This window comes from Mus caroli, chromosome 7 (genome assembly GCF_900094665.2).
Source record: "Mus caroli chromosome 7, CAROLI_EIJ_v1.1, whole genome shotgun sequence".
Lineage (NCBI taxonomy): Eukaryota > Metazoa > Chordata > Mammalia > Rodentia > Muridae > Mus > Mus caroli.
The window spans coordinates 109430396-109457536 of NC_034576.1; the positions used below are offsets into that span (position 1 = coordinate 109430396).

General features: G+C 39.5%; 1 protein-coding gene across 1 annotated transcript in view; it reads left to right on the forward strand.

Annotated features, from left to right (window-relative positions):
* Window positions 1-6015: 6015 nt before the first annotated feature.
* Nlrp14 (NLR family pyrin domain containing 14) overlaps window positions 6016-27141 on the forward strand; it is a 32063-nt gene continuing 10937 nt past the window's right edge. Inside the window, exons 1-5 of the mRNA XM_021167896.1 lie at window positions 6016-6111; window positions 20492-20578; window positions 21002-22583; window positions 24104-24277; window positions 25918-26082. Coding sequence (XP_021023555.1) covers window positions 20506-20578; window positions 21002-22583; window positions 24104-24277; window positions 25918-26082 — 1994 coding nt within the window. The 5' untranslated portion in view covers window positions 6016-6111; window positions 20492-20505. The remainder of the gene's footprint in view (window positions 6112-20491; window positions 20579-21001; window positions 22584-24103; window positions 24278-25917; window positions 26083-27141) is intronic.

A 27141-nucleotide genomic window follows, 5' to 3' on the forward strand; every position in this document is an offset into this window, starting at 1 on the left:
TCGAGATTCCTCTGTTGAGAATTCTGTTTAGCTCTGTATCCTATTTTTAATTGGGTTATTTGGTTTGTTGGTGTCTAAACTCTGGAGTTCTTTATATATTTTGGATATTGCCCCTCTGTTAGATATAGGGTTGGTAAAAATCTTTTCCCAATCTATAGGCTGCCATTTTGTCCTATTGGCTGTATCCTTTCCCTTACAGAAGACTTTCAGTTTCATGAGTTCCCATTTGTCAGTTGTTGATCTTAGAGGTGAGCCATTAATTTTCTTTTCAGTAAGTGTTCTCCTATGAATATCAAAACAAAAATACACAATAAAATTCTCGCTAACTGAATCCAAGAACACATCAAAATATGATCATCCATCATGATCAAGTAGGCTTCATCCCAGGAATGATGCAGGGATGGCTTAATATATAGAAATCCATCAATGTAATCCACAATATAAACAAACTCAAAGACAAAAACCACATGATCATCTCATTAGATGCTGAGAAAGCATTTGACACAATCCAACACCCCTTCATGATAAAAGTCTTGGAAAGATCAGGAATTCAAGGTCCATACCTAAACATGATAAAAGCAATCTACAGCAAATCAATAGCCAACATCAAACTAAAATGGAGAGAAACTTGAAGCAATCCCACTAAAATCAGGCACTAGACAAGGCTGCCCATTTTCTCCCTACCTATTCAATATAGTACTCCAAGTCTTAGCCAGCGCAATCAGACAACAAAAGGAGATCAAGGGGATACAAATTGGAAAGAAAAAAAATTAAAATATCACTATTTGCAGATGATATGATAGTATATATAAGTGAGCCTAAAATTTCCACCAGAGAACTGCTAAACCTGATAAACAGCTTCAGTGCAGTAGCTGAATATAAAATTATCTCAAACAAATCAGTGGCCTTTCTCTACACAAAGGATAAACAGGCTGAGAAGGAAAGTAGGGAAACAACACCCCTCACAATAGTCACAAATAATATAAAATACCTTGGTGTGACTCTAACTAAGGAAGTGAAAGATCTGTATGATAAGAACTTCAAGTCTCTGAAAAAAGAAATCAAAGATCTCAGAAAATGGAAAGCACTCCCATGCTCTCAGATTGGCAGGAATAATATAGTAAAAATGGCTATCTTGCTGAAAGCAATCTACAGATTCAATATAATCCCATCAAAATTCCAACTCAATTCTTCACCGAGTTAGAAAGGGCAATTTGTAAATTCATCTGGAATAACAAAAAACCTAGGATAGAAAAACTGTTCTCAATAATAAAAGAACCTATGGTCTAATCACCATGCCTGACTTCAAGCTGTACTACAGAGCAATTGTGATCAAAACTGCATAGTACTGGTACAGCTACAGACAGATAGATCAATGGAATAGAATTGAAAACCCAGTAATGAACTCACACACCTATGGTCACTTGATCTTTGACAAAGGAGCTAAAACCATCCAGTGAAAAAAAGACAGCATTTTCAACAAATGGTGCTGGCACAACTGGCGGTTATCATGTAGAAGAATGCTAATTGATCCATACTTATCTCCTTGTATAAAGCTCAAGTATAAGTGGATCAAGGAACTCCACATAAAACCAGAGACACTGAAACTTATAGAGGAGAAAGTGGGAAAAAACCTTGAAGATATGGGCACAGGAAAAAAATTCCTGAATAGAACAGCAATTGCGTGTGCTGTAAGATTGAGAATCGACAAATGGGCCCTCGTAAAATTGCAAAGCTTCTGTAAGGGAAGACACTCTCAATAAGACAAAAAGGTAACCAACAGAATGGGAAAGAATCTTTACCAATCCTAAATCCGATTCGGGACTAATATCCAATATATATAAAGAACTCAAGAAGGTGGACTCCAGAAAATCAAATAACCCTATTTAAAAAATGGGGTACAGAGCTAAACAAAGAATTCTCAACTGAGGAATACCAAATGGCTGAGAAGCACCAGCAAAAATGTGCTACATCCTTAATCATCAGGGAAATGCAAATCAAAATAACCCTGAGATTTCACCTCACACCAGCCAGAATGGCTAAGTTCAAAAATTCAGGTGACAGAAGATGCTGGCGAGGATGTGGAGAAAGAGGAACACTCCTCCATTTTTGGTGGGATAGCAAGCTGGTACAACCACTCTGGAAATCATTCTGGCAAGGGAATTTTTACCCATCAGGTTAGGGATAGGTCAAACCTGAACTTAGTTTGACCCTGCCAACATTATGGAGAAATTATGCTTGAGATTTCTGTAGTCAGACAACTGTTTCCTTATAATACAGGCTGTTCCGTTATTGGGAAGTCCTCAGCTCCCCTAGTCCTGGGAGTTTGAATTTAGTATCTCCCCATGATTAAATGGAGTCTGAAAACAAAATGTTGCTAAATGTCCTTTGCTTGTTTCCACAGTTGGAAATGTAGTCATAAAATGTTTTCTATTCTTTCTAAGCTCTGCCTTAAACTTGGACACAATCAGCAGTAGCCAAACATTTCTGTAGGCAAAGGAGCTTTGGTTAGGGTAGTCAGTAAAAGACACTGATCTCTTGGATTCTGAATCCTATTATTGAAGTGACCTCAGCTGACTCACTTAAGCTTTTTGTGCCAGGTGAATAGCCACAACACTAACATCCATGCTAACAGTACCAAATTCACAAGCTTGTTAAAATTAAAAGGTTAGTTAGGGGCTTACAAGATGGTTGCTCAGGCAAGAGTGCCCGATGACCTGAGTCCTGTTTTGGGGACCCACATGGTAGATGGAGAGAACTGATTCCTACTAAGTTGCCCTCTGACACAATACACGCATACATGCAATAGTGGTAATAATAGTTTGTACAATTAAAATACCTAAACTTGTCTCTTTCACACAAGAAGTGTATTATATGTTATCCAGACAAATGTACAGCAGGGTGAGTGATACAGAGTCTCTATCCCTGCACACTCTGGATGCCTGAAACTCTTAGATAACCAAGGTCATATCTGGAAATCACTGTGTGGGACCTCTCCCTGATCTACATTTAGAGACAATATATGCATAGCATCTCACTTTTTGTTATAAGACAGAAATGACATCACAGACTTGGTGACGTATTTTTAACCTTTCACCTTATTCTTCTCATTGCCAAGATTGTTTTTTATGTATAAATCATTTCATCCCTGAATGTGGTGACATAGCCAATAACAAACACTAAGTTGGGCTGTTCTACCACTCTGCTTCCAATCTGTGAAATACTAATCTTGATTTTTAAAAAATAAAGGAACATAGTGTAACTGATTTTCAGCATTCCTGCCACATCAAATAGAAACATCAGATACTATCAGCAACATTAGATGAGTACGTTCTCACTTGTTAAGAATATATGCTTTGTGTTAGGGGATATGGCTTTTGAGCATTTAAATTCATTTTGAGAGGATCTGGGGTTTTGCTTCAAAGAATGGACTGCCAATTAAGAGCACCCATCTATAAGACTGATGATGTCTTCCCTGCACCAAAGTTGGAAAAAAAACCTGGGGGGTGGGGAGCTGGAATAGACATTTTTCATCTTTAAAAAAAAAAAAAAGTGAATAAGCCACCTGTCTCTCAAGATCAGTTACCAAAATAGCCAAAGGCTCTCTAGTAAAGATGTGTGCACAATGTGAAGGACAGCCTAGGGAAGAGCTACTTCAATGAGCTCCTGCACTCCGTGATTCTAGCGGTCAGCTTCTAAACCAGGGACCTGAGGTTTATAGAGAGCATTCCTGGGCTCTGAGCACCGAGTTAGAGAATATGTGGAGAAGAGCAGAAAAGAGCCCAGGTGTGAGAGCAGAAATGTTTTTCTAAAATCAAAAATAAAAATAAATACAAAAAAATAAAACCTGGCCCTTGGGTCTCATTTCTCTCTTCTGTAATTATTGGGGAGAAATGAATTGATTGAATACAGTACCCCATGGCTTATATATTCCTGATGGCATTCCTGATGCCTAGGAGCCCCATAAAAACTTACTTGGTTCCTTGAATCCCACAAGATGAAGAAGCAGGTGAAAAGTGTAGGCTAACTCACCTTGTGCTCAATCTGAACAATTTAAGGAGAAAATGAAGAGGCTCTCCCAGGTGTCCTTGCAGAACTGCAGTGGGCACCACACTCCCACTGGATAACCAAAGAGGATGAGACTTTGCTGTGTGTTTCCACAGGTGTAGAACCGCAGCGGCCATATTCAGTTAACCAGACCTGAGCCTCAACTAACTAGTAAAAATAAATCCCCATGAAAAGCTGTTTGTCAGAGAAACAAATAGAATGTGCATCTGAGTCAACAAAACTGCTAACAGGCAGAGGATAAAGTGAAAATATTAAAGGATTGAGTAGACAAAGCTTTGGGGAGTTAAATTCTATGTAGCTTCCTGAACATTTTAGTAGTTGGGTTGGAGAAGATAATTAGTTTTGACCCCAAAGATAAGGAACATTACTTGGGTGAAGTCATACCCTAGGGCTGGTAAGATGCTTTGTTGGGTAAACACATCTGTGGTCAAGCCTGAAGACCTGACTTTGAGCCCAGAGTCCATATAGTAGACTTGACAACCAACTCTCCCCGATCTCCACATGTGCACTGTGGCACAAAAACATACATAATAAGTAAATGAAAAGTAAAGTTTAAATCACATTTCAAAGCATAGAAAGAGAAAAGATGGAGTGGAAGAAAGAGAGAGAGAGAAAGAACTTGCTAGAAGAATGGGTCTCAGAGGTCTTGTATACAGCCGCAGAAATTCCAATTCCACAGGAGAAAAATGGGCTTATGATAGGAGGTATGAAAGAAACAGAACTTTCTCTTGCTTGTATTTTTTTATTTAAATGTAAAATTTCCAAAGATCTAAGGAACTAACTGGATTCTTGTACAGATTAATGAGTAAAGGCACACCTGATATATCAGTTATAATTTCTACATTCTAAGGGTAAAGGGAAAATAAGCTCTCAGTCCAAAAAAAAAAAAAAGTTAAGTTAGAAAAAAAAGAGAGGGAAAGACATTTGTTTTCCTGTTTGCAATTGAAAAAGCTAAAACTCTGATCAACATAACAGAATATCACGATAAACCTGTTGCTGCCCATCAGCCAAATGTAAGCACCTGTCATGGGGATGGAACCTGTAGGAAATTTGAAAACCTGTAGGAAATCAGTCCACATAAATCAGGTCTTATAACTGTGGAGAAAAAGAAAGGACTGTACTCAATCAACAATCCCAAAACACACTCCACCCCCAAAAAGAATGGGAAAGCCCACCCCCCAAAAAAAACAGAAAGCCACAAGGTAAAATAAAAACCCTAATGTTACATCGAGAATATAACAAACTTTGTTAACTATGAAATTATAGGGTTTTCCTACATAAGGACAGGAACAGAGTGGGTGAGGCAGGAGATTCCATCTTTTTGCTTATAAGAAACACTTGTGTGGGAGAGCACCCTCTCAGAAGCGAAGGGGAGGGGAGATGGGGTAGAGAAATCTGGGAGAGGGGTCGGGAGGAGGGGCAACATCTCAGGTGTAATTAAATAAAAATTACTTTTTAAAAAAGGATAATAAACACTTGTGAAGTTGCTTTAACAAAGCAATCATAGGCAAACATATCAGAAATTGCAACTAACTGAAGATTAACATAAGAGCTGCAGAAAGTTATGGATCTTATGAACTGAGGAGAGACACACGGTACCAAATTGGAAAGGCAGGAAGAGAACAGCTACAGTTGAAAAGAAAAATTGTTTATTCGGTGACAAAGCAAAAACGAAAAATATTTCATTGTAATATAATTCAAACTTCGTAGTCCAGTAAATGCTTATGGCCCTACACTTGTGCTGAGCACAGGTATTGCTTCCTGGGTAGGTACTGGATCTAACAAGAATTGGTCCCAGAGAGAGCTTACCCAGACAGCCAATCGGAAGAGAGACTTGCTAGACCAGTTGAGGTGAACCAGCCCACCAATCCCTGCTGGAAAGCCTGCTCCGCCCAAAGGCGGTAACAGCAGAGAGGTCTTAAAAGCTAAAGAGTGAGCCCCTTTCTCAGCGAACCCACCCGTGGAGGCTTCTCGGGCAGGTGTTTGACTCGTTTCTCAACACAAGGACTTAACTTTCATCTCTAACATCGTCCCAGACCAGAGGTATGGAAGGAGCTTCTTGGACATGTATTTTGCCTGCTCTTAGACTAGTAAGGGTTCAGTGGGAATCCTTTTAATGCTCGCATGTGCATGCAAACTAGAAAAGGGACGTGGCCTGCACCTGAGGATGGAGAAAAGCCCAACACCTTCAGCTTTAGTAGGATCCTGCAGGAATATGCAACTGTTGTATGAGGGTCTGCAGGCAATTGGGGTCAAGGTGGGATGGTTACCTAAATCTGGGGTTTACTCCTATTTAGTGGTCTTTGCATTGAGGTAACTCAATAGTAGCTCCTAGTCTGAGGCCCTGAATTAAAATGGTATATATTCCTTCTCCGCAGTCCTGGAGGACCCACGCCACCCCCTCCTCTGTTCATGGGCCAGGTGCATGTATGGTCCTTTAGTCTGATGCCTCCCGATTTTTCTTACTGTTAGCAAAATAAGCCTCCTCAGAAATTGGCGGTCCTGGTCCTACATGCTGTCAGGATGCCTCTCTATCAAAATTATAGAAAGCCATGATTCGAAGCTTAGGCACTCACACTCACACCAATACCAGCAGTGACCAGAATTGCTCTCCTTTCAGGGTTACCAATGGTTATGCTCCTCACAGGTTTATTATGGCACACATTCATTATCTCTTTGGGACCAACAGGCATTGCCCCCTTTACCATACTGCTGCTTGGTTATGCCGTTATAATGAGTTAAAAAAAATCAAGAATAGCCGAGCGGTGGTGGCACACACCAACACTCGGGAAACAAAAGTACGTGAATTAAGGCCAGGTCAACAGAGCTATTTCCAGTACAACCATGGCAACACAAACCCTGTCCCAAATTGTCCCAAACAACCAACCAAAACCAAAAATCAAGTAAGACCATATGCATTTAATGCATTTATTTTATTTAAAAAAAAAAAACTATGTAGCGCTCATTGCATTGAATAAATTTCTAAGAAAGATATTGATTGAAAAGTCACATTTTTAAAGTCAGTAGTTTGGAGCACTCATCTTTCTAAGACTATGGCAATTAACATTTATGCTAGATTATCTGCTTCATTTCTTATCACATGTTACTGTTTTTAGGGATTTTTAAAAACCATTTTGATAGTTGAGAACTGGTACCTACTGGTTTGCATTGGTTTTTGGCATCTTCTGGGATTTTAGAGTTTGAGCATTTTCTGTCACCTGCTTGTGTGTAATAACTCTGTCCCTTGCTCAGATTTGTTTTCCTGATACCTTGACTTGTTTGCTTCAAGCCTTTCTGGTGCTATAAAGCTTTTTAAAGAGAATTTAGTGTGGTAGAATTACAGAAGTGCTTATGGAACATGTGTCATTTGCTAGCTGATTATTAACAAGAGATGACCCCTGTAAGTCATGGCCAAGTAAATGGATAAAGTGCCAGCACCTGAGAACTGCAGAAGCCATCTGCACGCCCCCTCCCTACTTCTCATCAAGGCCTCATGGACTGACTCCCCTCTAGCCCATTTAAAATATAATGCATTATAAAACAGTGACAGCTGGTGTGATTTTCTTTGTGTTGATGTTTTAAAATGGGCTTATGCCCATTTTTTAATTCTGTTGGACTTGACTGCTTTCACTCATTACGAGTTTCATCTTGGTGGCTTGTTGCAAGTCCTATACTTTGATTTTATACACACACACACACACACACACACACACACACACACACGGCACCTGCCTAGCATTTTGAAAGGCCCTGGTTTCAATAACTACTGGGATTTTGGTTTGGTTTGGTGTTGAGTAATTTTAAAACTGATTCTGTCATAAATAAGCTTTCTTAGATGTTTATCCGGAAATTACATGGTGCTATTGTTGTTCCTGTGTATTATTCTTGCATACATACTTCTGACATTTTTCTGATGATACATGTCTATAACTAAAGTTTCACTTTGGAAGTTTTCTTTGTAGAGCATGATTTTAATATTTTCAACTGTTAATATTCAACAAACAGAATAATTATTTTAAGATATATTTCATTATGTCTCCCTTTTCATTTCTGATTTTATTAATTAGGATACTGTCTCTGTGCCCTCTAGTTAGTCTGGCTATGGATTTATCTATCTTGTTGATTTTCTCTAATTTTGTTGAAGATGTTTTCTGGCCCTTTGAGTTGGGAATCTTGCTCTCTTCTATGCCTATTATCCTTAGGTTTGGTGTTTTAATTGTGTACTGGATTTCCTGGATATTTTGGGTTAGGAGCTTTTTGCATTTTGAATTTTCTTTGTTGTGTCGATGTTTTCTATGGTATGTTCTACACCTGAGATTCTCTCTTCTATCTCTTGTACTCTGTTGAGGATACTTGCATGTTGGAATCCTGATCTCTTCCCTAGGTTTTCTAACTCCAGGGTTGTCTCCCTTTGTGATTTCTTTATTGTTTCTATTTCCATTTTTAGATCTTGGATGGTTTTGTTCATTTCCTTCGCCTGTTTGATTGTGTTTTCCGGTAATTCTTTAAGGGATTTTTGTGTTTCCTCTTTAAGGGCATCTATGTGTTTACCTGTGTTCTCCTGTATTTCTTAAAGGAAGTTAACTTAAAGTCCACTATCACCATCATGAGAAGGGATTTTAGATCCAAATCTTGATTTTCTGGTGTGATGATGTATCTGGGACTTGCTATGTTGGGAGAACTGGGTTCTGATGATGCCAAGTAACCTTGATTTCTGTTGCNTATGTTTTTGCCCTTGCCTCCCACCATCTGATTACTTCTAGTACTACCTGCCCTCACTATATCTAACTGGAGCTATATCCTTCTTGTGATCCTGGTTGTGACAGAACTCCTCAGAGTTCAGCTGTCTCTGTGATTCTGGGATTCTGGGATCCTGTGATCCTGAGGTCCTGGGTGTGTCAGAGCTCCTGGGAATCAAGCTGCCTCTGGGACCCTGAGATCTGGTATGACCAAGATCCTGGGATCCTGTGGTTCTAGGCATGTTAGAATGCCTGGGAGTGGAGCTTCTTCTGGGTGGTGTGGGTCTGGCTGCGAAGCTCTTGCCCAAGGTCTGCTCAGAGCACTGGCTGAGATGGGAAGGAACTTGTGCCACTGCTTGGGTGGAATTCCTGGGTGCCTGATTCCCACTGGTCCCAGTTACTCCTGGTGTTGGGACAGATGTTGTGTCCTCCTCACTCTGATCCTATGATCCTAGGCATGTTAAAGCACTTGGGAGTGGATCTTTCTCTGGATGTTGTGGGACTGGCTGCGGAGTTCGTGCCCAAGGTCTGCTCCGGGTACTGGCCCAGACTGAAAGGACTAGAATTTGTTTTTAATTACTGAGCGTTCTGGCATTCCTCTCATTTCCCAGTTCTTAGCATCTTTTCATTCCTGTTGCATATCTGCCCTAAGGAGATTTGACTCCAACAACTGAGGTGCACTTAAATTTGTGTCTCCCTAACTTTTTCCAAGTGTTAGTTTTTCTATGTCCAGATTCTATCAAAGATATTAGATGATTGTAACTTGGCTTTAGTCTCTTCTAATCTGCAATGGAATCTCAGCCTTTCCTGTATTCTAATGGCCTTTTTGAGAAAGTTATTTTGTAGCATGTCCTAAAATTTGGATTTTTATGATATTTTCTCCATGGTTAGTTTGGGATTAAGGGATACAAGAGGAATATCACAGTGCTTCTTTTTTATTTTTTCTCTTAATTACACTCTCCTATTCTTCCTAGTTCCTCCCTCCCCTCTCCACAAGATCCACACTCATCTTTGGTTGGGAGAGAGAGAGAGAGAGAGAGAGAGAGAGAGAGAGAACGAACATGAGTGATCTTCCCAGGGCTATCAAATGAATAGGGCATAACAAGTTGTTGAGCCAGTAGTAGTACTCTGCTATCCTCATTGATTTATGACTGACACTAACTTGAAATTTCTCACTTAGTACTTAACTCAGCTTCCCCACATAGTCTCCTGGGGGTGGGGGTGGGGTGAACAGCTAAACAGTCAAGGTGTGTGTAGATCAGGTAGGGTTAATATCTCCCTCCTCGGGGAGGGAGGTAATGCCATAAAAAAAATGAAGTTTCTCTTCTGAGGAGAAATTTGTTTCTTTTGCACTATGTATTCAGTAACTTATACCAACATAGACTTATAGCTGTTAACTTTAATTTTGAGTTTACTCCTTCGTTTGGCTACTGGGAGCTCTGTCTAGATACTATCTTTTTACAATGATAACTTCTTCTTTTGCTTACTGGTAGATGGTTGAATTCAAGATTTCCTGTCACAGTATGGAATCTTGTTGGCAAAAACTACCCAACCTTTGTTGGCAGTAAATTGAGGGGGCAAAATAGGAGGTGATGTTTGGAGAAGGACCCTGAAGAGGTTCTGACTTGGAAGATGGAGGGCTTGTGGAAGAAAGGGGATGTTTGTTAGAGTTAGATTTTCATGTGTTTAAATGCTAATGGAAGGACCTAGAAACCAAGGTGATGTGGGTGGAATCATCAGTGAGTCACATTGGAGACAGTTTCTGTTGACTCAACTCATGGTGGAGGCATAAGCTACAGAAAAGGGTGGAGAGCTCACTCACCTAGTTACAAAAAACAGAGGTGAGTGGTCCTGGTGCAATGATGGCAGGAAGCTGACAATGTTGTCTCATTTTCCTTGATCAGATTCTTTAATCCCTGGGGAAATACAGTTTCCCTTTGTTTCCTCATTCCCCATGCACACATACTTGTATACATAAATAAGAGGCTTATTTTTGTCATGTTCATCCTTAACTAGGAATATTTCTATAATGTTATTTAAAAAAAAAACTAAAATTCTTGTTCTGAACAGTGACGTACAGATTTGCTATGTAACTCTGGGATTGTATATCTTCCATGTAAGTTCTTCTGTCTGTATGTATTGACTTCCATTTGTTTCTTTCCAATACCATTACCAAGAATAGAGGGAGAATTGTGAAATGTCAAAAAGAAATTTTAGAGAAAGTTGAATTTGGTACCTCTTACAAGATCTGTCTCTTGTGGAATCAAGGCAGTGGAGAAGGCTACAAAAAAAGTGCTCATGCTGAATACAAATTCAAATGAGTAGAACATCTCTTCATTATTATTCTCTCATCCCAACAGTAGCTGCCCCTCCCATCTCCCTTTATCCCCTTTCTCCCCCAAACCCACAGCTTCTGTTTGTCTTCAAGAAAAAGATCAGGCTTCACAGTGATATCAGCCAAACTTGGCACAAGAAGATGCAATTAGACTAGTTACATTCTTAGCAACAATATTATAGTATAATCCCAAATATAGCAAATGGTTTTTTCTTAATTTAATTTCCCTCACAATCAAAGCTTCCCCTCCCTCCTGTTCTCCCAGTCCCTCCCTCTCACCTTCCTTCTAACCATCTCTCCTCCCTTTCTCCTTAGAAAAGGGGAGGCCTCCCATAGATATCAACCCACCTTGGCATCTCAAGATGCAGTAAGAATATGTGCATCTTCTCCTCTTGAGGCTAGACAAGGCAGTTCAGTTATGGAAAGAGATCCAAAGGCAGGTGTACTGGCTGGNTTTGTGTGTCAACTTGACACAAGATGGAGTTATCACAGAGAAAGGAGCTTCAGATGAGGAAATGCCTCCATGAGATCCAGCTGCAAGACATTTTCTTAATTAGTGATCAAGCGGGGAGGGCCCCTTGAAGGTGGTAACATCCCTGGGCTGGTAGTCTTGCTTTTTATAAGAAAGCAAGCTGAGCAAGCCAGGGGAAGCAAGCCAGTAAGCCTCTGCATCAGCTCCTGCTTCCTGACCTGCTTCAGTTCCAGTCCTGACTTCCTTGGTGATGAACAGCAACCTGGAAGTGTAAGCTGAATAAACCCTTTCCTCTCCAACTTGCTTCTTGGTCATGTTTTGTCCAGGAATAGAAACCCTGACAAAGACAGCAGTCAGCAGTCAGAGACAGCCCCTGCTCATGTTAGGGGTCTATATGAAGACAAAGCTTCACATCTGTTACATATGTATAGGGGTCCTAAGTCCATCCCATGCATACCTTCAGGTTGGTGGTTCAGGCTCAGTGAGCCCCTATGGGCTCTGGTTAGTGTTGATTCTGTAAGTTTTCTTGTGGTGTCCTTGACCCCTCTGGCTCCTACCATTCTTCCTCCCCCCTCTTCACAAGATTCTCTGCCTAATATTTGACTGTGAGTCTCTGCATCTGTTTCTGTCCACTGCTAGGTGAAGCTTCTCAGACAGCAATCATGTTAGGCTTCTGCCTACAAGTATAGCAGAATATCATTAATAGTGTCAGGTTGGGTGTTCTCTCATGGCATGAGTCTCAAAGTGGGCCAGTCATTGGCCATTCCTGCTCCTTTATCACTGTACACCTTGTAGGAAGGAAAAATTGTGAGTCTAAGGTTTTGTGGCATGGTGGGTGTCCCCATCACAACATTGCAAGTCTTGCCTAGTTATAGGAGATGACCATTTCAGGTTCCATATCCCCTAGTGCTAGGAGTCTTAGCTAGGGTCACACAACCCTTACAGTTTCCATTGTCCTAGATTTCTAGCTCTTCCCAGAGATGCCCCCACCACCACCAATTCCAGTTCTATCAATCCCTCTCCTACCCAGTTCCCTCCCTCCATCCACCCCAATATTTATTTTATTTCCTCTTCTCAGTGAGATTCAAGCATCTCCCATTGGGCCCTTGTTTCTTAGCTTCTTTGGGTCTGGAGATGGTTGTCCTGTTCTTTGACTAATATATATTTATTGTGAGTACATATCATGTTTGTCTTTCTGATGGGTTACCTCAGTCAGGATGATCTTTTCTAGTTCCATCCATTTACCTGAAAATTCCATAATATTGTTTTTAATAGCTTATTATTCCATTTTGTAATGAACCACATTTCTTTATTCATTCTTTGGTTGAGGGACATCTGGATTGTGTCCTGTTTCTGGCTATTACAAGTAAAGCTGCTATGAACGTAGTTGAGCCAGTGTTGTTGTTACCACAACACAGCATCTTTTGGTTATATACCCACTAGTACAGCTGGGACTTGAGGTAGACCTATTCCCAATTATCCAAGAACCTGCCAAATTGACTTCCAAAGTGGTGGTTCTAAGTTTTTACTCCCAGCAGGAATGGAGGAATGTCCCCCTTGCTCCACATCCACACAAGCATGAACTGTCCTTTGAGTTTTTTATCTTAGCCATTCTGAAGTGTGCAAGAACACGGAGTTGTTTTGATTACATTTTCCTGATGACTAAAGATGCTGAACATTTAAGTGTTTCTCAGCCACTACAGATTAGTCTGTTGAGAATTCTATTTAGCTCTATATGCCACTTTTCAGTTGGGTTTATTTTTACTTTTTTAAAAATTTGGTTTGCCCATATATAATATCCTGTTCTATATATATTTTGGATATCATGTTTTCGGACATTTTATATTTGAAGTTATATGCCCCACATGGCAGTGGTTGGGTGAGCCTCAGGAGGCAGAGGCGGGTGAGTTTGCGTTCAAGGCCAGCCTGGTCTACAGAGCAAGTTCCAGGACAGACAGGACTGTTACACAGAGAAACCCTGTCTAAAAAATAGGACTAAGAGGGATGGATCAGTTGCTCTTCCATAGGACCCAAGTTCAATTTCCAATACCTACATGTCAGCTAACAACTGCCTGTGACTCTAGATAGACAGAACACTCATACACATAAAATTAAGTTTTATAGCACAAAGTAAGATCCATGTTTTAATTTTCAAAAAAGAAAGGGGCCAAGTTGGTTACTAGGTAAGGGAGGGCCCTCAGGGCACTAGGATTTAGCAGGATTTGAATAGCTATTACACTGGAAAGACATGGGGCCCATCAATTCATTTAAGATATTAGTAGGAAATGGATTAATAGGGGTTGAAGGTTAAAAGCTTGAGTGATTTCAAGTGAAATCAAGCCTACAGTGAAAATACCAGAAACACTTGAGTCATTGAAACTCATAATCAAGGATGCAAAAGGCTTTTTCTGATATTTAAATCTGAAATTACTGAGAAAATTGTGGTGTTGAGAAATAGCTTCATAAAATGTTTGAGGTAGTAACAGACCCACAGTGCTTATATGTGGGTTTTACTTTATCAGAATGGCATAGGAGAAGATGGCAGTATATTCCAGTTGAGTGCACTTCAAGAGTAATACCTGCTAATAGGGTTGTAACCACAATGTTTATTCAAGACTGAACTCTGTCATATGACGGGAGTTGGGGAGAAAAGGACAAAGAAAGATTTATGCACACATGCCTGTTGTATGCTGGGTGACACGTGAAGCATATGCTACATTTTGATCCACATGACAGTCCTCTGAAGATGTTGCTGATGTCATTTCTTTGGAGAAGGGTAGACTGAAAGTTGGAACGATGGGTTGCCTTTCTAAATGTTTCTAATTAGAAAGTGGCAGAGCTAGGAATAATAAATCCTGAAAAACGGGAAGTATAGTTGGGTTATAGTCAAGGCTGATTGATTTTAGAAAAGTATTCTTCCTTTTACTGAAAACATTTTTTACATTATATATCTTGATTGTGGTTTTCCCTGCCTCTACTACTCTGGTTTCTCCCTACCTCCCCTATCTCCAAATCCATCCCCTTTTCTCATTTGAAAACAAATAGGCTTGAAGAAAAAACATATAATAAAACAAAAGCTAACACTTTTGAACAGGACAAAGCAAACCAGAAGTAAAAGATCCCAAGAAAAGGCACATGAAACAGATATCAATGCAGAGACCTACTCATTCATATTCAGGACTCCCACTCTCTCCACATCTATTCAATATAGTACTTAAATTTCTAGCTAGAGCAACAAGAGAGAACTAAAGGAGATCAAGGGGACACAAATTGGAAAGGAAGTCAAAGTATCTCTGTTCACAGATATGATAGTACACATAAATGACCTCAAGAATTCTACCAGAGAACTTCTACAGCTGATAAACACCTTCAGTAAAGTGGATGGGTACAAAATCAACTCAAAAAATCAGGAGCCCTCCTTTGTACAAATGATTAACTGGCTGAAAAAGAAATTGGGGAAACACCCTTCACAATAGCCACAAATAATATAAAATATCTTAATGTAACTCTAACCAAGCAAGTGAAAGACTTGTATGACAGTGTATCTGATTTTATGTTGAGATCTTTGGCCCATTTTGAGTTGAGTCTTGTGCAGAGTGTTCTGTGGGGATAAATTTGCATTCTTCTACATACAGACATCCAGTTTGACCTGCACCATTTGTCGATAAAATGTTGTCCTTTTTTCCCAGTGTATTTATGGCATCTTTGTCAAAAATCAGATATCCATTAGTGTGTAGATTTATGTGGGTCTGATTCCACTGGTCAGCATGTCTGTTTTTATGCCAGTACTATACTATTTTTATTACTATAGCTCTATAACACAACTTGAAATCAGGAATGATGATACTGTAGCAGTTCTTTTACTTTTCAGCTATCCAGGCATTGGGGTTTCGTGGTTTTGTTGGTTGGTTAGCTGGTGTGTTTGTTTCCATATTGTACTGGCTAGTTTTGTGTCAACTTGACACAGCTGAAGTTATCACAGAGAAAGGAGCTTCAGTTGAGGAAATGCCTCCATGAGATCCAACTGTAAGGCATTTTCTCAATTAGTGATCAAGGGGGAAAGGCCCTTTGTGTGTGGGACCATCTCTGGGTTGGTAGTCTTGGGTTCTATAAGAGAGCAGGCTGAGCAAGCCAGGGGAGGCAAGCCAGTAAAGAACATCCCTCCATGGCCTCTGCATCAGCTCCTGCTTCCTGACCTGCTTGAGTTCCAGTCCTGACTTCCTTGGTGATGAACAGCAGTATGGAAGTGTAAGCTGAATAAACCCTTTCCTCCCCAACTTGCTTCTTGGTCATGATGTTTGTGCAGAAATAGAAACCCTGACTAAGACATATATGAAGATGAAAATTGTCCTTTCAAAACCTGTGAAGAATTGTGCCAGAAATTTGCTTGGGATTGCACTGAATTTGTAGATTGCTTTTGGTAGAATGGCTGGTTTTGCTATGTTAATCTTACTGATCCATAAGCATGGGAGATCTTTCCATCTTCTGAGATCTTCAATTTCTTTCTTCAAAGACTTGAAGTTTTATCACACAAGTCTTTTACTTGCTTGGTTAGATTCAACCCAAGTTATTTTGTATTTGTGGGTGTTGTCAAAGATGTTTCCCTGGTGTCTGCCTCAGTCCACCACTTGTCATGTTAATATAGGAAAGCTACAGATTTGTGACTTAATTTTTTATCTGTTTACTTTGCTGAAACTGCTCATCGGCTGTAGGAGTTTCCAGTAGAATTTATAGGATCACTGATGTATATACTATTGTAGCATCAGTAAATGAATATACTTTGACTTTGTCCTTTCCAATTTGTGACCCTTGATGTCTAGTTGTTCTAGCTAAGACTTGAGGTACTATATTGAAAAGGTATATACAGAGAGGACAATCTTGTCTTGTCTCTGATTTTAGTGGATTTGCTTTTGAGCTTCTCTCCAACATCATTGGCTATGGGCTTGCTATCAGCTGTCTTTATTGTGTGTGCATTGTATCCCTAGCCTCTCCAGGACTTTTATTGTGAGGGAATGATGGATTTTGTCCAAGGCTTTTTCTGCAGGTAGTGAGATCTTATAGTGTTGTTCCAGGTTTGTTATATGATGAGTTACATTTATTTACTTATGTTGATCCATCCCTGCATCTCTGGTATAAAGGCCTGTTTTATGATGCTGATCTTTTGATGATCTTGGATTTGGTTTGCAAATACTTAGAATTTTTTGCATCTATGTTTATAAGGAAAATTGATCTGTAATTCTGCTAGATCTTTATGGAGTTTGGATATCAGGCTACTGTGACCTCATAAAAACAAACTGGGCAATGTTTGCTCTGTTTTTATTTTGTGGAATAATTTGAGGAGTACTGACATTAACTCTTCTTTGAAAGTCTGGTAGAATTCCAAGCTAAAACCACCTCGTTCTGAGGTTTTGTTTGGTTTGGGGGTTTTTTTGGTAGAATTTTTATGACTGGCTTTGTTTCCCTAGGGATTGTGGACCTGTTTGAATTGTTTGACCCCGATTTCCCTCGATAGGTGCTGTGGATCAAATATCCATTTCTTTTAGATTTTCCAATTTTGTTGAGGTACTGCTTTTTACAGTATTATCTTATGGTTTTCTCTTTCCTTGATGTATGTTAATAGTCCCCTTTTCATCTCTAATTCAGTTCATTTGGATATTCTCTTTGCCTTTTAATTTGCATAAGGGCTTGTCAATATTGTAATTTTTCTCAAAGAACCAACTCTTTGTTTCATTGATTCTTTGTATTGCTTTTCAATTCTATTTTATTGATTTCAACTCTGATTTTCATTATTTCTTGCCATCTACTCCCTTTGGGTATGATTTCTTTTTTGTTCTAGAGCTTTTAGGAATACTGTTACTAGTATGAGATTTCTCCAATTTTTTATGTAAGGACTTAATGCTATGAACTTGACTCTTAAAACAATCTTCATTGTGTCTCATAATTTTGAATATGTTGTATATTCATTTTTCATTCCATTCTAGAAAGGTTCTCTAATTTCTTAATTTCTGTTTTGACCCATTCTTCATTCAGTAGTGAATTGTTTAGTTTCCAATTAACATAACAAAAACAGTTATTCTATGAAAAGCAATTTACAAATTCAGTGCAATCCCAAGCAAATTTCTGACACAATTCTTTACAGGTTTTAAAAGGACAATTTTCATCTTCATATGGAAACACACACCAACTAACCAACTAAACAATTCACTACTGAATGAAGAGTCTGGAAACTTTCTGGTTTCTATTGGAAACTTTCTGGTTTCTATTGATATTTAGCTTTAAGCCGTGGTTGTCACATAGGACCCAGGGTGTTATTTCAAATTTCTTATATATGCTGAGACTTGCTTGGTGTCTTTAGTATGTGGCCAGTTTAGAAGAAAGTTTCATGAGGTGTTAAAAAGAAGGTATATTCTTTTGTGTGTAGGTGAGCTGTTCTGAGGTCTGTTAGGTTCATTTGGTTTATGTTAGTTAGCTCCAGCATTCCTGTTTGGTTTTCATGTGCATGATCTGTCTATTGGCAATAGTGGGGGAATGAAGTGTCCATGAGTGTGTAAGCTTAAATCAATATGTGATTTAAGCTTAGTAGTGTTTCTTTTACAATTTGGGTACTCTTAAGTTTCTGGGGATAGATGTTTAGAATAGCAATGTCCTCTTGGTGAATTTTTTTCTTTGTATATGTAGTATCCTTTTATATCTCTTCTGATTAGTTTTGAAGTCTATTTTGTCAAATATTAAAGTAGCTGTATCAGTTTGCTTCTTTTGGCCATTACTTAGAATATCCATCCTGTACCCTGAGGTGATCTCTATCCTTGATGTTAAGGTGTGTTTCTTGGTTGCAGCAGGAGGACAGATCATGGTTGGTTTGTTTTTTGTTTTTTTAACCCATTCGGTTAATCTGTGTCTTTTTATTGGGAAAATGAGACCTCTGTGAAGAGATATCAATGAGAAGTGTTTGTGATTCCTACTGTCTGTCCTGTCTGTCATGTGCGGGGTGGCTGTCTGTTGGGGGGGGTGTTCATCTGTTGGGGGAGAAAGGTGTGACTATCTGTTGTGAGGGGTGGTCTCCATCCATCTGTCTGTCATAGGGAGGTGAGTCTCCATCAGTCTTGTCATAGGGGAGTGAGTCTCTGTCTGTCTCTGTCATGATGGTGGGTCTCCATCCATCTGTTGTAGGGGATGGGTCTCTCTCTCTCTCTCTCTCTCTCTCTCTCTCTCTCTCTCTCTCTGTGTGTGTGTGGGGGGGGTAGGGAGTGGGTTTCTGTCTGTGTGTGTCTGGGGTAGGTCTCTATTTCTCTTTCTGGGGGTGGATCTCTAATGTGTGTGTGTTTCTGGGGGTGGGTGTCTGATTCTCTGTCCTCTCTATCTCTTTTCTCTTCTCTTCTCTTTTCTCTCTCTTTCGGTGGGTGGGTGTGTATAGGTCTTTGTCTCCGTGTGTGTGGGTCTCTGTCTCTCTCTCTGGGTGTGGGTCTGTCTCTCTCTGGGTATCTGTGTGTGTGTGTGTCTGTCTTTCTGTCTGTGTGGGTGTATCTGGGCATGTCTGGGTGTAGGTCTCTGTCTCTCTGTGTCTGGCATCTTTGGTCTTATAGTCTGTGTTCAGGCACTTAAAGCTTTTAAGGTCTCCATTGAGAAGTCGGGTGTATTTCTAATAGGTCTGCCTTTATGCTAATTACTTGGTCTTTTTCCCTTGAAGCTTTAAATAACCTTTATTCTTTACATTTAACACTTTAGTATTGCTGAGAGGTTTTTTTTTTTTTTCCATCTATTTAGTGTCCTATATGCTTCTTGTACTTGATAGGTTGTTAGTAAATTTTTATTCTATAGGATTTGATTTTTTTGAAAATATTTTCTGTGTCTTTGACTTGGGTTTCTTCTCCTTCTTTATTCCTATTATCCTTGGATTTGGTGTTTTCACAGTGTCCCAGATTTCAGGAGAGCATGCCAGAATTTTTTTTTTTTTTAGATTTAACATTTTCTTTGACCAAAGTATTCATTTCTTCTACCATGTCTAGAATGCTTGAGATTCTGTCTTCCATCTCTTATTCTGTTGGCGAGGCTTTCCTCTAATGTCTCTGTTTTGGGTTACTAAATTTTTCACTTCCAGATTTCCCTCAGTTTGATTTTCTTTATTGATTCTATTGCACAGGGGGATTTTGTGTCTGATGTTGGAGCAGAGAGGGGACAAAAGTTCACCCTAGTGTTTGTACCACATTCTTCCTCAGCTAACCTGGTGCAGCTTTTGAAGCTGGCTCTAAACCCAGATGTTGGGAATTGGTTTCTAATGCTTTGTCTTAATTCATCGCCCAAGAGCTGTGCTTCCAAACACTGAGGGCCTGCTGCCCCCAGCTGGCTTCAATTGGTAATAAAGAATTGCTGTACAACCAATGGCTGAGCAGGGAGATGGAGGCCGGACATTTAGTTTACATGGTCAAGAGACAGAGAGGGAAAAGAGGAGAAGCAGCATGACAGGAGAGCAAGGAGAACAGATTTAAAGGCCCACCAATATGTAAGATTCTGGGAAAGTGGCCCTGAGGGCCATTCCCCGAGTTAGCAGAGGGTAGCAGAGATGAAATATAGATTTTAAGATGTTAACTCAGGAATACTGGAGGGCAGTGTGTGCTAGACAGGGAGGTTTAGAAGTTGCCAGCCATAGAGTTAATCAAGGCATATCTAAATTAGCTGTGTGTGTGTGTGTCCTTCATTCGTGAATCCAGAGCACTTGGGCAGGTACAGGGTGAGCCGGGAGCCAAAGTGGTTTAACTAATTCACTGCTACACCCAGATAGTCATAGATTCACAACTCCGAACAATTCTGGCCCCATTTTAACCATTCCTAAAGCTCTATTTCTGGTAAATTTCATGATCCTCTTGGAACCTATTTCAGGAACACCAAAGATCATGAAGACTGAGGATGATGAGATGGAATACGAAGCTTCTAAAGAGGAAACCGTGACTGAGGACAAAGACTTTGGTCAGTTTATGTGTATTTTTTTAACTTTATGATAGCAGGGTTAGTTTCTAAGGACCATTATTCAGTTGAATGGTTTACTTTCAGTGTACCACTGTTATCAGTCATTCAAAGTCAATAGAACTGGAGTTATAGCCAAAGTTAGACCCAAAACCATATTGACTTGGGATTTCAAGAATACAGTATTTAGAAATTGCCTAGTCAACAGTTAACCTAGAGGTCTAGAGAAAGAACTAAGTAGTTACAAGCACTTGCTGCTCTTAAAGAAGGACCTGAGTTCAATTCCTAATACCTATATGGCTGAGAGTAAGAGGGAAGGATGGACAGAGAAGGGGATGGGTGGGCAGTGAGAATCTTAACATTGAAATTAAAGAAATTGTTTTGATCATGTGTGTCTTTGGTTCTTTTCGATTCTAACTGACTTAGATGATGGAATAGACTACAGAACTGTAATAAAGGAAAACATTTTTACTATGTGGTATAAGACCTCTTTGCCTGGAGAATTTGCAACTTTAAATTGTGTAATTACGCCTAAAGACCAAAATCTGCTGCAGCATATATTTGATGAGGATATCCAAACTTCCAAGGCTCCACAAACAGTAGTCCTTCAAGGAGCTGCTGGAATTGGGAAGACAACGTTGTTGAAAAAGGCAGTCTTAGAATGGGCAGATGGCAATCTCTATCAGCAGTTTACCCATGTATTTTATCTCAATGGGAGAGAGATTAGCCAAGTAAAGGAGAAAAGCTTTGCTCAGTTAATATCAAAGCACTGGCCTAGCAGCGAGGGCCCCATTGAACAGGTCCTGTCTAAACCCAGCAGTCTCCTCTTTATAATCGATAGTTTTGATGAACTGGATTTCTCCTTTGAAGAGCCACAGTTTGCACTGTGTAAAGATTGGACCCAGATCTCCCCAGTGTCTTTTCTCATTAGTAGTTTGCTGAGGAAAGTGATGCTTCCTGAGTCATACTTATTAGTAGCGACAAGATCCACAGCTTGGAAGCGACTAGTGCCTTTGTTGCAAAAACCTCAACGTGTAAAGCTGTCAGGGCTGTCTAAGAATGCAAGGATGGACTATATTCACCATTTGTTGAAAGATAAGGCATGGGCTATGAGTGCAATTTATTCACTAAGAATGAATTGGAGGCTTTTCCACATGTGCCACGTGTGCCACACATGCCAGATGATCTGTACTGTTCTCAAGGGACAAGTGGAGAAAGGTGGCAGTGTTCAAGAGACCTGCAAAACCAGCACGGCTCTGTTCACATACTATATCTGCAGCTTATTTCCACGCATACCTGTGGGCTGTGTTACTCTGCCCAATGAAACCCTGTTGAGGAGCCTGTGCAAGGCTGCTGCTGAAGGCATCTGGACAATGAAGCATGTGCTTTACCAGCAAAATCTCCGAAAGCACGAGTTGACCAGAGAGGACATTTTGCTTTTCCTGGATGCAAAGGTTCTTCAGCAAGACACTGAGTATGAAAACTGCTACATGTTCACTCACCTCCATGTTCAGGAGTTTTTTGCAGCTCTTTATTACTTGCTGAGAGAGAATTTAGAAGAACAAGACTACCCCTCCGAACCTTTCGAAAACTTGTATCTGTTGCTTGAAAGCAACCACATTCATGACCCTCATTTGGAACAGATGAAATGCTTTTTGTTTGGTCTACTAAATAAAGACAGAGTACGACAACTGGAGGAAACTTTCAACCTTACAGTATCCATGGAGGTAAGAGAAGAGTTACTTGCATGTCTGGAAGGATTAGAAAAGGATGACTCTACTCTATCACAGCTGAGATTTCAAGACTTGCTTCACTGTATATATGAGACTCAAGATGAACAATTCATCACTCAGGCACTGATGTACTTCCAAAAGATTATTGTGAGGGTTGATGAAGAACCCCAGTTGCGTATATATTCATTCTGTCTTAAGCACTGCCACACTCTAAAGACTATGAGACTGACAGCAAGGGCAGACTTGAAAAATATGTTGGACACAGCTGAAATGTGGTAAGTGTTGAGTTTACTAGTAATGAAGGAATTAAATTTTACAGAAGAAAACATTTCTTAGCTACTGTATGGAAGTTATGTTTAGATAATCCATCTAGAACTCTCTTGCTGAGGCATATACACAGGTTGTCTACCTGTCCTCTATTCCCCTACACTTTGCTGTTCTATGTGTGAATTTACCCTTTCCCTTTCAGGAAGTTGTCTTTTATGATCCTAAATCTGTTGAGAAGATAATGAACTATAATTTCTATATTTAACTAAAAGTAAAAGCTTATTATGTGGCATACAGTTCTATGGTAAAAAAATATGCTTAACATATTATCCAATTTTATTCTGGTACCAAGGGAATTGTGAACTCTTATGTAGGTTTTATGTTACAATTCCTAAAATTCCAAAACTGAGACACATAGGTGTTGGTGTAGAAAACAGATAATTTATTCAAACATACATTAAACAATATCCATTATGCAGATTGTTGCTCATGTAGCTGCCAGTTGTCACAGCTTATTAGATGTGACAAGTTTAATGACCATTATCTGTCTAGCTCACCATTTGTCTAAGGTGTTTGTAAATAGGAAGTTCTTGAATAGTTTCCAAAAAATTAAGATCTCCATAGCTCACCACTGCGCAGTTAATCATTTATTAAATTTCCCTTCCCTAAGGTTGGGACTCAAAACCCCAGCATCTTAAAACATACTAGATAAAAATACCATTACGCAACACCCAGCCTCGTTCATTTCAATTCATTACAATACAAAGGGCTGGGGAGAGATCAATTGGTAAAGCATCTACCTTAAACATTAAAACATTTCAGCACCTAAAATCACATTGCAGAGTGACATGCATGTGTAATCATGGTGCAAAATGAATGTATAATCACAGTGCCAGGGAAGACAGACTCAAGCAGATTACTGGAACTCATTAGCCAGCTAGCCTAGCCTATTTGGCTTTTTCTAGGCCAGTGAGGAAACCTTGCCTCATAAACAAAATACTCCACCAGAGGAACAACACCTGAGATTGTCTTCTGGTGTCCACAGGAGTGCATACACTGGCACATATACCTACAGGAAAGCAGATACATAAGCTTGGATGTAGTTGATCACACTTTAATCTCAGCACTACAGAGGCAGATCTGTTAGTTTGAGGTCAGGTTGGTCTATATACCAAGTTCTAGACTAGCTGGGATAGATACACAGGGAGACTCTAACTCAAAATTAAAAAAAAAAAAAAAAAAAAAAAAAACATACACACAGATGATGTAGGTCAGACTCCTTCCCCCCCAAGTTTCTTGCTACCAAGTGAATGGAGTCTATGCAGTTTTTATTTCTTATGTGTTCATGGAAATGGATGAGAATGGATAAGGGGGTGGGGCTGGGTAAATAAAGTCTTGGGCCAGCCAGAGAAGGTGTCTGGTGGACTGTCCCTAGCAAAGATGTACCTAATGCTCTTTCATAGCATATTTTTATCCAATAGCATCTTCTAACACAAAAGTGACTTTTCTTTTTTTTTCAATTATGCAGCCTTGAGGGTGCTGCTGTTCAAATCATTCACTACTGGCAAGATCTGTTTTCTGTGCTTCATACAAATGAGTCCCTGATAGAAATGGATCTGTATGAAAGCAGACTTGATGAATCATTGATGAAAATTTTGAATGAAGAATTAAGTCACCCAAAGTGTAAACTACAAAAACTAATGTAAGTCTTGCATGGGAGAGTGAGGAGGCTGGTATTTTGAGACCGGCTTTCTCTGTCTAGCCCTGGAACTCATTCTGTAAATCAGACTGGCCTCACACTCAAGATACCACCTACCTCTGCCTCAAAAGTAGGGCAATTAAAAGCATACCTCACCACTATCTGACACATGAGAAATTTTAATGGGGGTTTTCCACCATCTTTCTTTGTCTTACCTTCTACTTGCTAGGGGAAAACAGTAGCAAATAGAAACTATCATATGACACACAAAGGCTTTGTTGTCAATGAGGGATGGTAGTAGACCCATAACTCTTGTTGCCTAGTGACCTAGATCCATTTGAGTAAGTATAACTGTTTGTCCAAGGCCAAAATCATGAAATATTCTAAAAATATTTTTTCTTCATTAAGTGATGAAGTGATGTGATTGTACTTAACAATCACTGTACAAAATATTCTAAGAACAGAGAAAAATGGAGATGCCTGGGAATATGGGAATATGAGTTCACTTGTTCTGGGAAAGATGCAATGGTTGTAGTAGCAGTCAGCATGTGGTTTTGAGGCTCAATTAAGAATGTTCTAGCTTCCTACCAAATATTCTCCCCTAGAATCTCATTTTTTGAGAACTCTGTCATATTTTAAGCATATCTAAGCCTATAGATAAGGAGAGGCCACTGGATGTATGAGTCCTTTTTACTCATCTCTGAGCATCTCCCTCACATTGTCTTTCCCCAAATGTCACTGGTGTAAATATAAATGATGCTACCTCTTGGGTAGTTTCTTATAAAACAGAAGGGTCCCTCTAAGGGATGATACCATGGTGACTGTTCTCAATTAGGCTTCTTGATGGTAAGTCGTTTTTCCCCTGAAAACAAAATTGCTTCTAATATACTTACAAAATGAGTTGGGGAAGATGGTTAGCTGTGTAAATGGGCAAAAGCACTTTCTTGAGGGCACTAAGCTAGGAAGAGAGGGAATGGAGGAAGACTGCTGGATAATGAGCTGGAAAGGAAGGAAGTGGTTTCCAGGGGTTTACTAGTTAAGGTGAAGTATGGACAGATGGAATTCTGGTCTATAAGAGGCACTGCAGAAAAATCAAGTATATTAAATGAAAATGCATTTAGGAGGAAGTAAAGAAAAATCAGGAAATGAACTTTTTTATTTATTACCTATACTACCCTCTGTATACTTAAGCCCACAGAATGATGGCATATCTGCAACAGTATATGTTGCTAATGATAGACATGTGGTAGATGATTTTGTGTATTTACTTTTGATTATAGAAAGGATTTAATTGTTGTAAGTTGATGTTATCATCGCAGAATTTGGAGTGACCTGGATAATTGTGGTAGTCATTCCTAAAAGTTGAGAGGCTAACTTCCCTGATTTTCATTTCCATTTACATCTCCAGTAATGTCAAATTAATTGAGAATGTCAGTTGTCAGGCTACAAACCCAAAGCTATGTGGTAGCCTTGGTGGTGGTGGTTTGATGGTGGTGGTAGCAGTTCTCTGAAACTCTGTTTGGAGCTTTACCCTGGAGTATGAGAAACCCAGAGTCAGAGAAGAGATGAGAATAAGAATTGAAGATGATGAAACTATGGGTGGAGATAATTATATAATCATTCTACATATATTTCTTTTGAAGAATCAGAGCTGTCGATTTCCTGAATGGCTGTCAGGATTTTACTTTCTTGGCTTCCAATAAGAAGGTGACACATCTTGACCTGAAAGATTCTGATTTAGGAGTCAATGGACTAAAGACCTTATGTGAAGCCTTGAAATGCCAAGGATGTAAATTACGGGTGCTTAGGTAAGCTTGAGTTTTCATTATAACTTGGACTTATGTCTGCCCAGTAGACACTTGAAGTCTGGACTTGGTGTTCCCAGGGCTGGATAGTGGAAGTCTACTTTTCCAGTTCATCCCCAACCGCAGGAAGACTACTCACTCCGCTCATTCCCCCATGAAACACTTTTCACTGTATATTTGTGTCCTTTATCTTTCAAATGAAGAGAGGGAATAGACCAAGAATTAATGAACATTTAACACTTTTCTTAGTTCTGGCATATATTATGTCTTTGATTAATGATAACAGGAACCAATGTTAGAGAAAGCTCCATTGTACTCGATTATTGATAGCAAATCCCTGCCATCTTCAACTGTGGCTCAGAGCCAGCCCTGGAAGGCTGAGAAAGAACAGTGTAGCAACTGTCAACTGTCAAGGTGTATGCTCACTGTCATGTACTGTTCCTCTTATGCTGGCCCTCCAGTTGATGCTCTTTAGGAATAAGGAGAACCTTAGCCATCATACTTAGTTTACATATTGGATGATAGCCTTTAAGAAAACTTATTGTCTAGTGAAAGTCAGTTAAATCAGTTTCTCTCATGCACAAAACCAGAAAAATGGATTCATCTTAGAATTTTTTATAATCCCTGGACAGTTCTGTGAGTCAAGACTGAATCTTAATGCATGAAGGGCCAAGGTAAGTTACTTCCCATAAATAAAACATATAGTCCAGGTTCTTGAAACATAGCAAAACCTGGCATAAGGGCTTTTGAAAATAGGAAGGTGAATTCTGTGACCACTGGGTTTTTTTTTTTAAGTCTTAACCAGGTTTTTAAAAATGAAATTCACTTAACATAGGTTTTTAAAAGATGAAATTCACTTAACACATAGCATCTCAAAGAGTTGATGGGCAAGTCTTGAGTATGGTTGACAGTAGGTCAGGTTGAGACAGAAACTTAATTACCAGGCAAGTAGACTTAGGATTAAACCTGTATTATCTGGAAGCCACGTGAGACATATGTCACTGGTTCTTATGACTAAAAATAAAATAAAGAAAATATCCACACTGTTATTTGTTAGGGAAG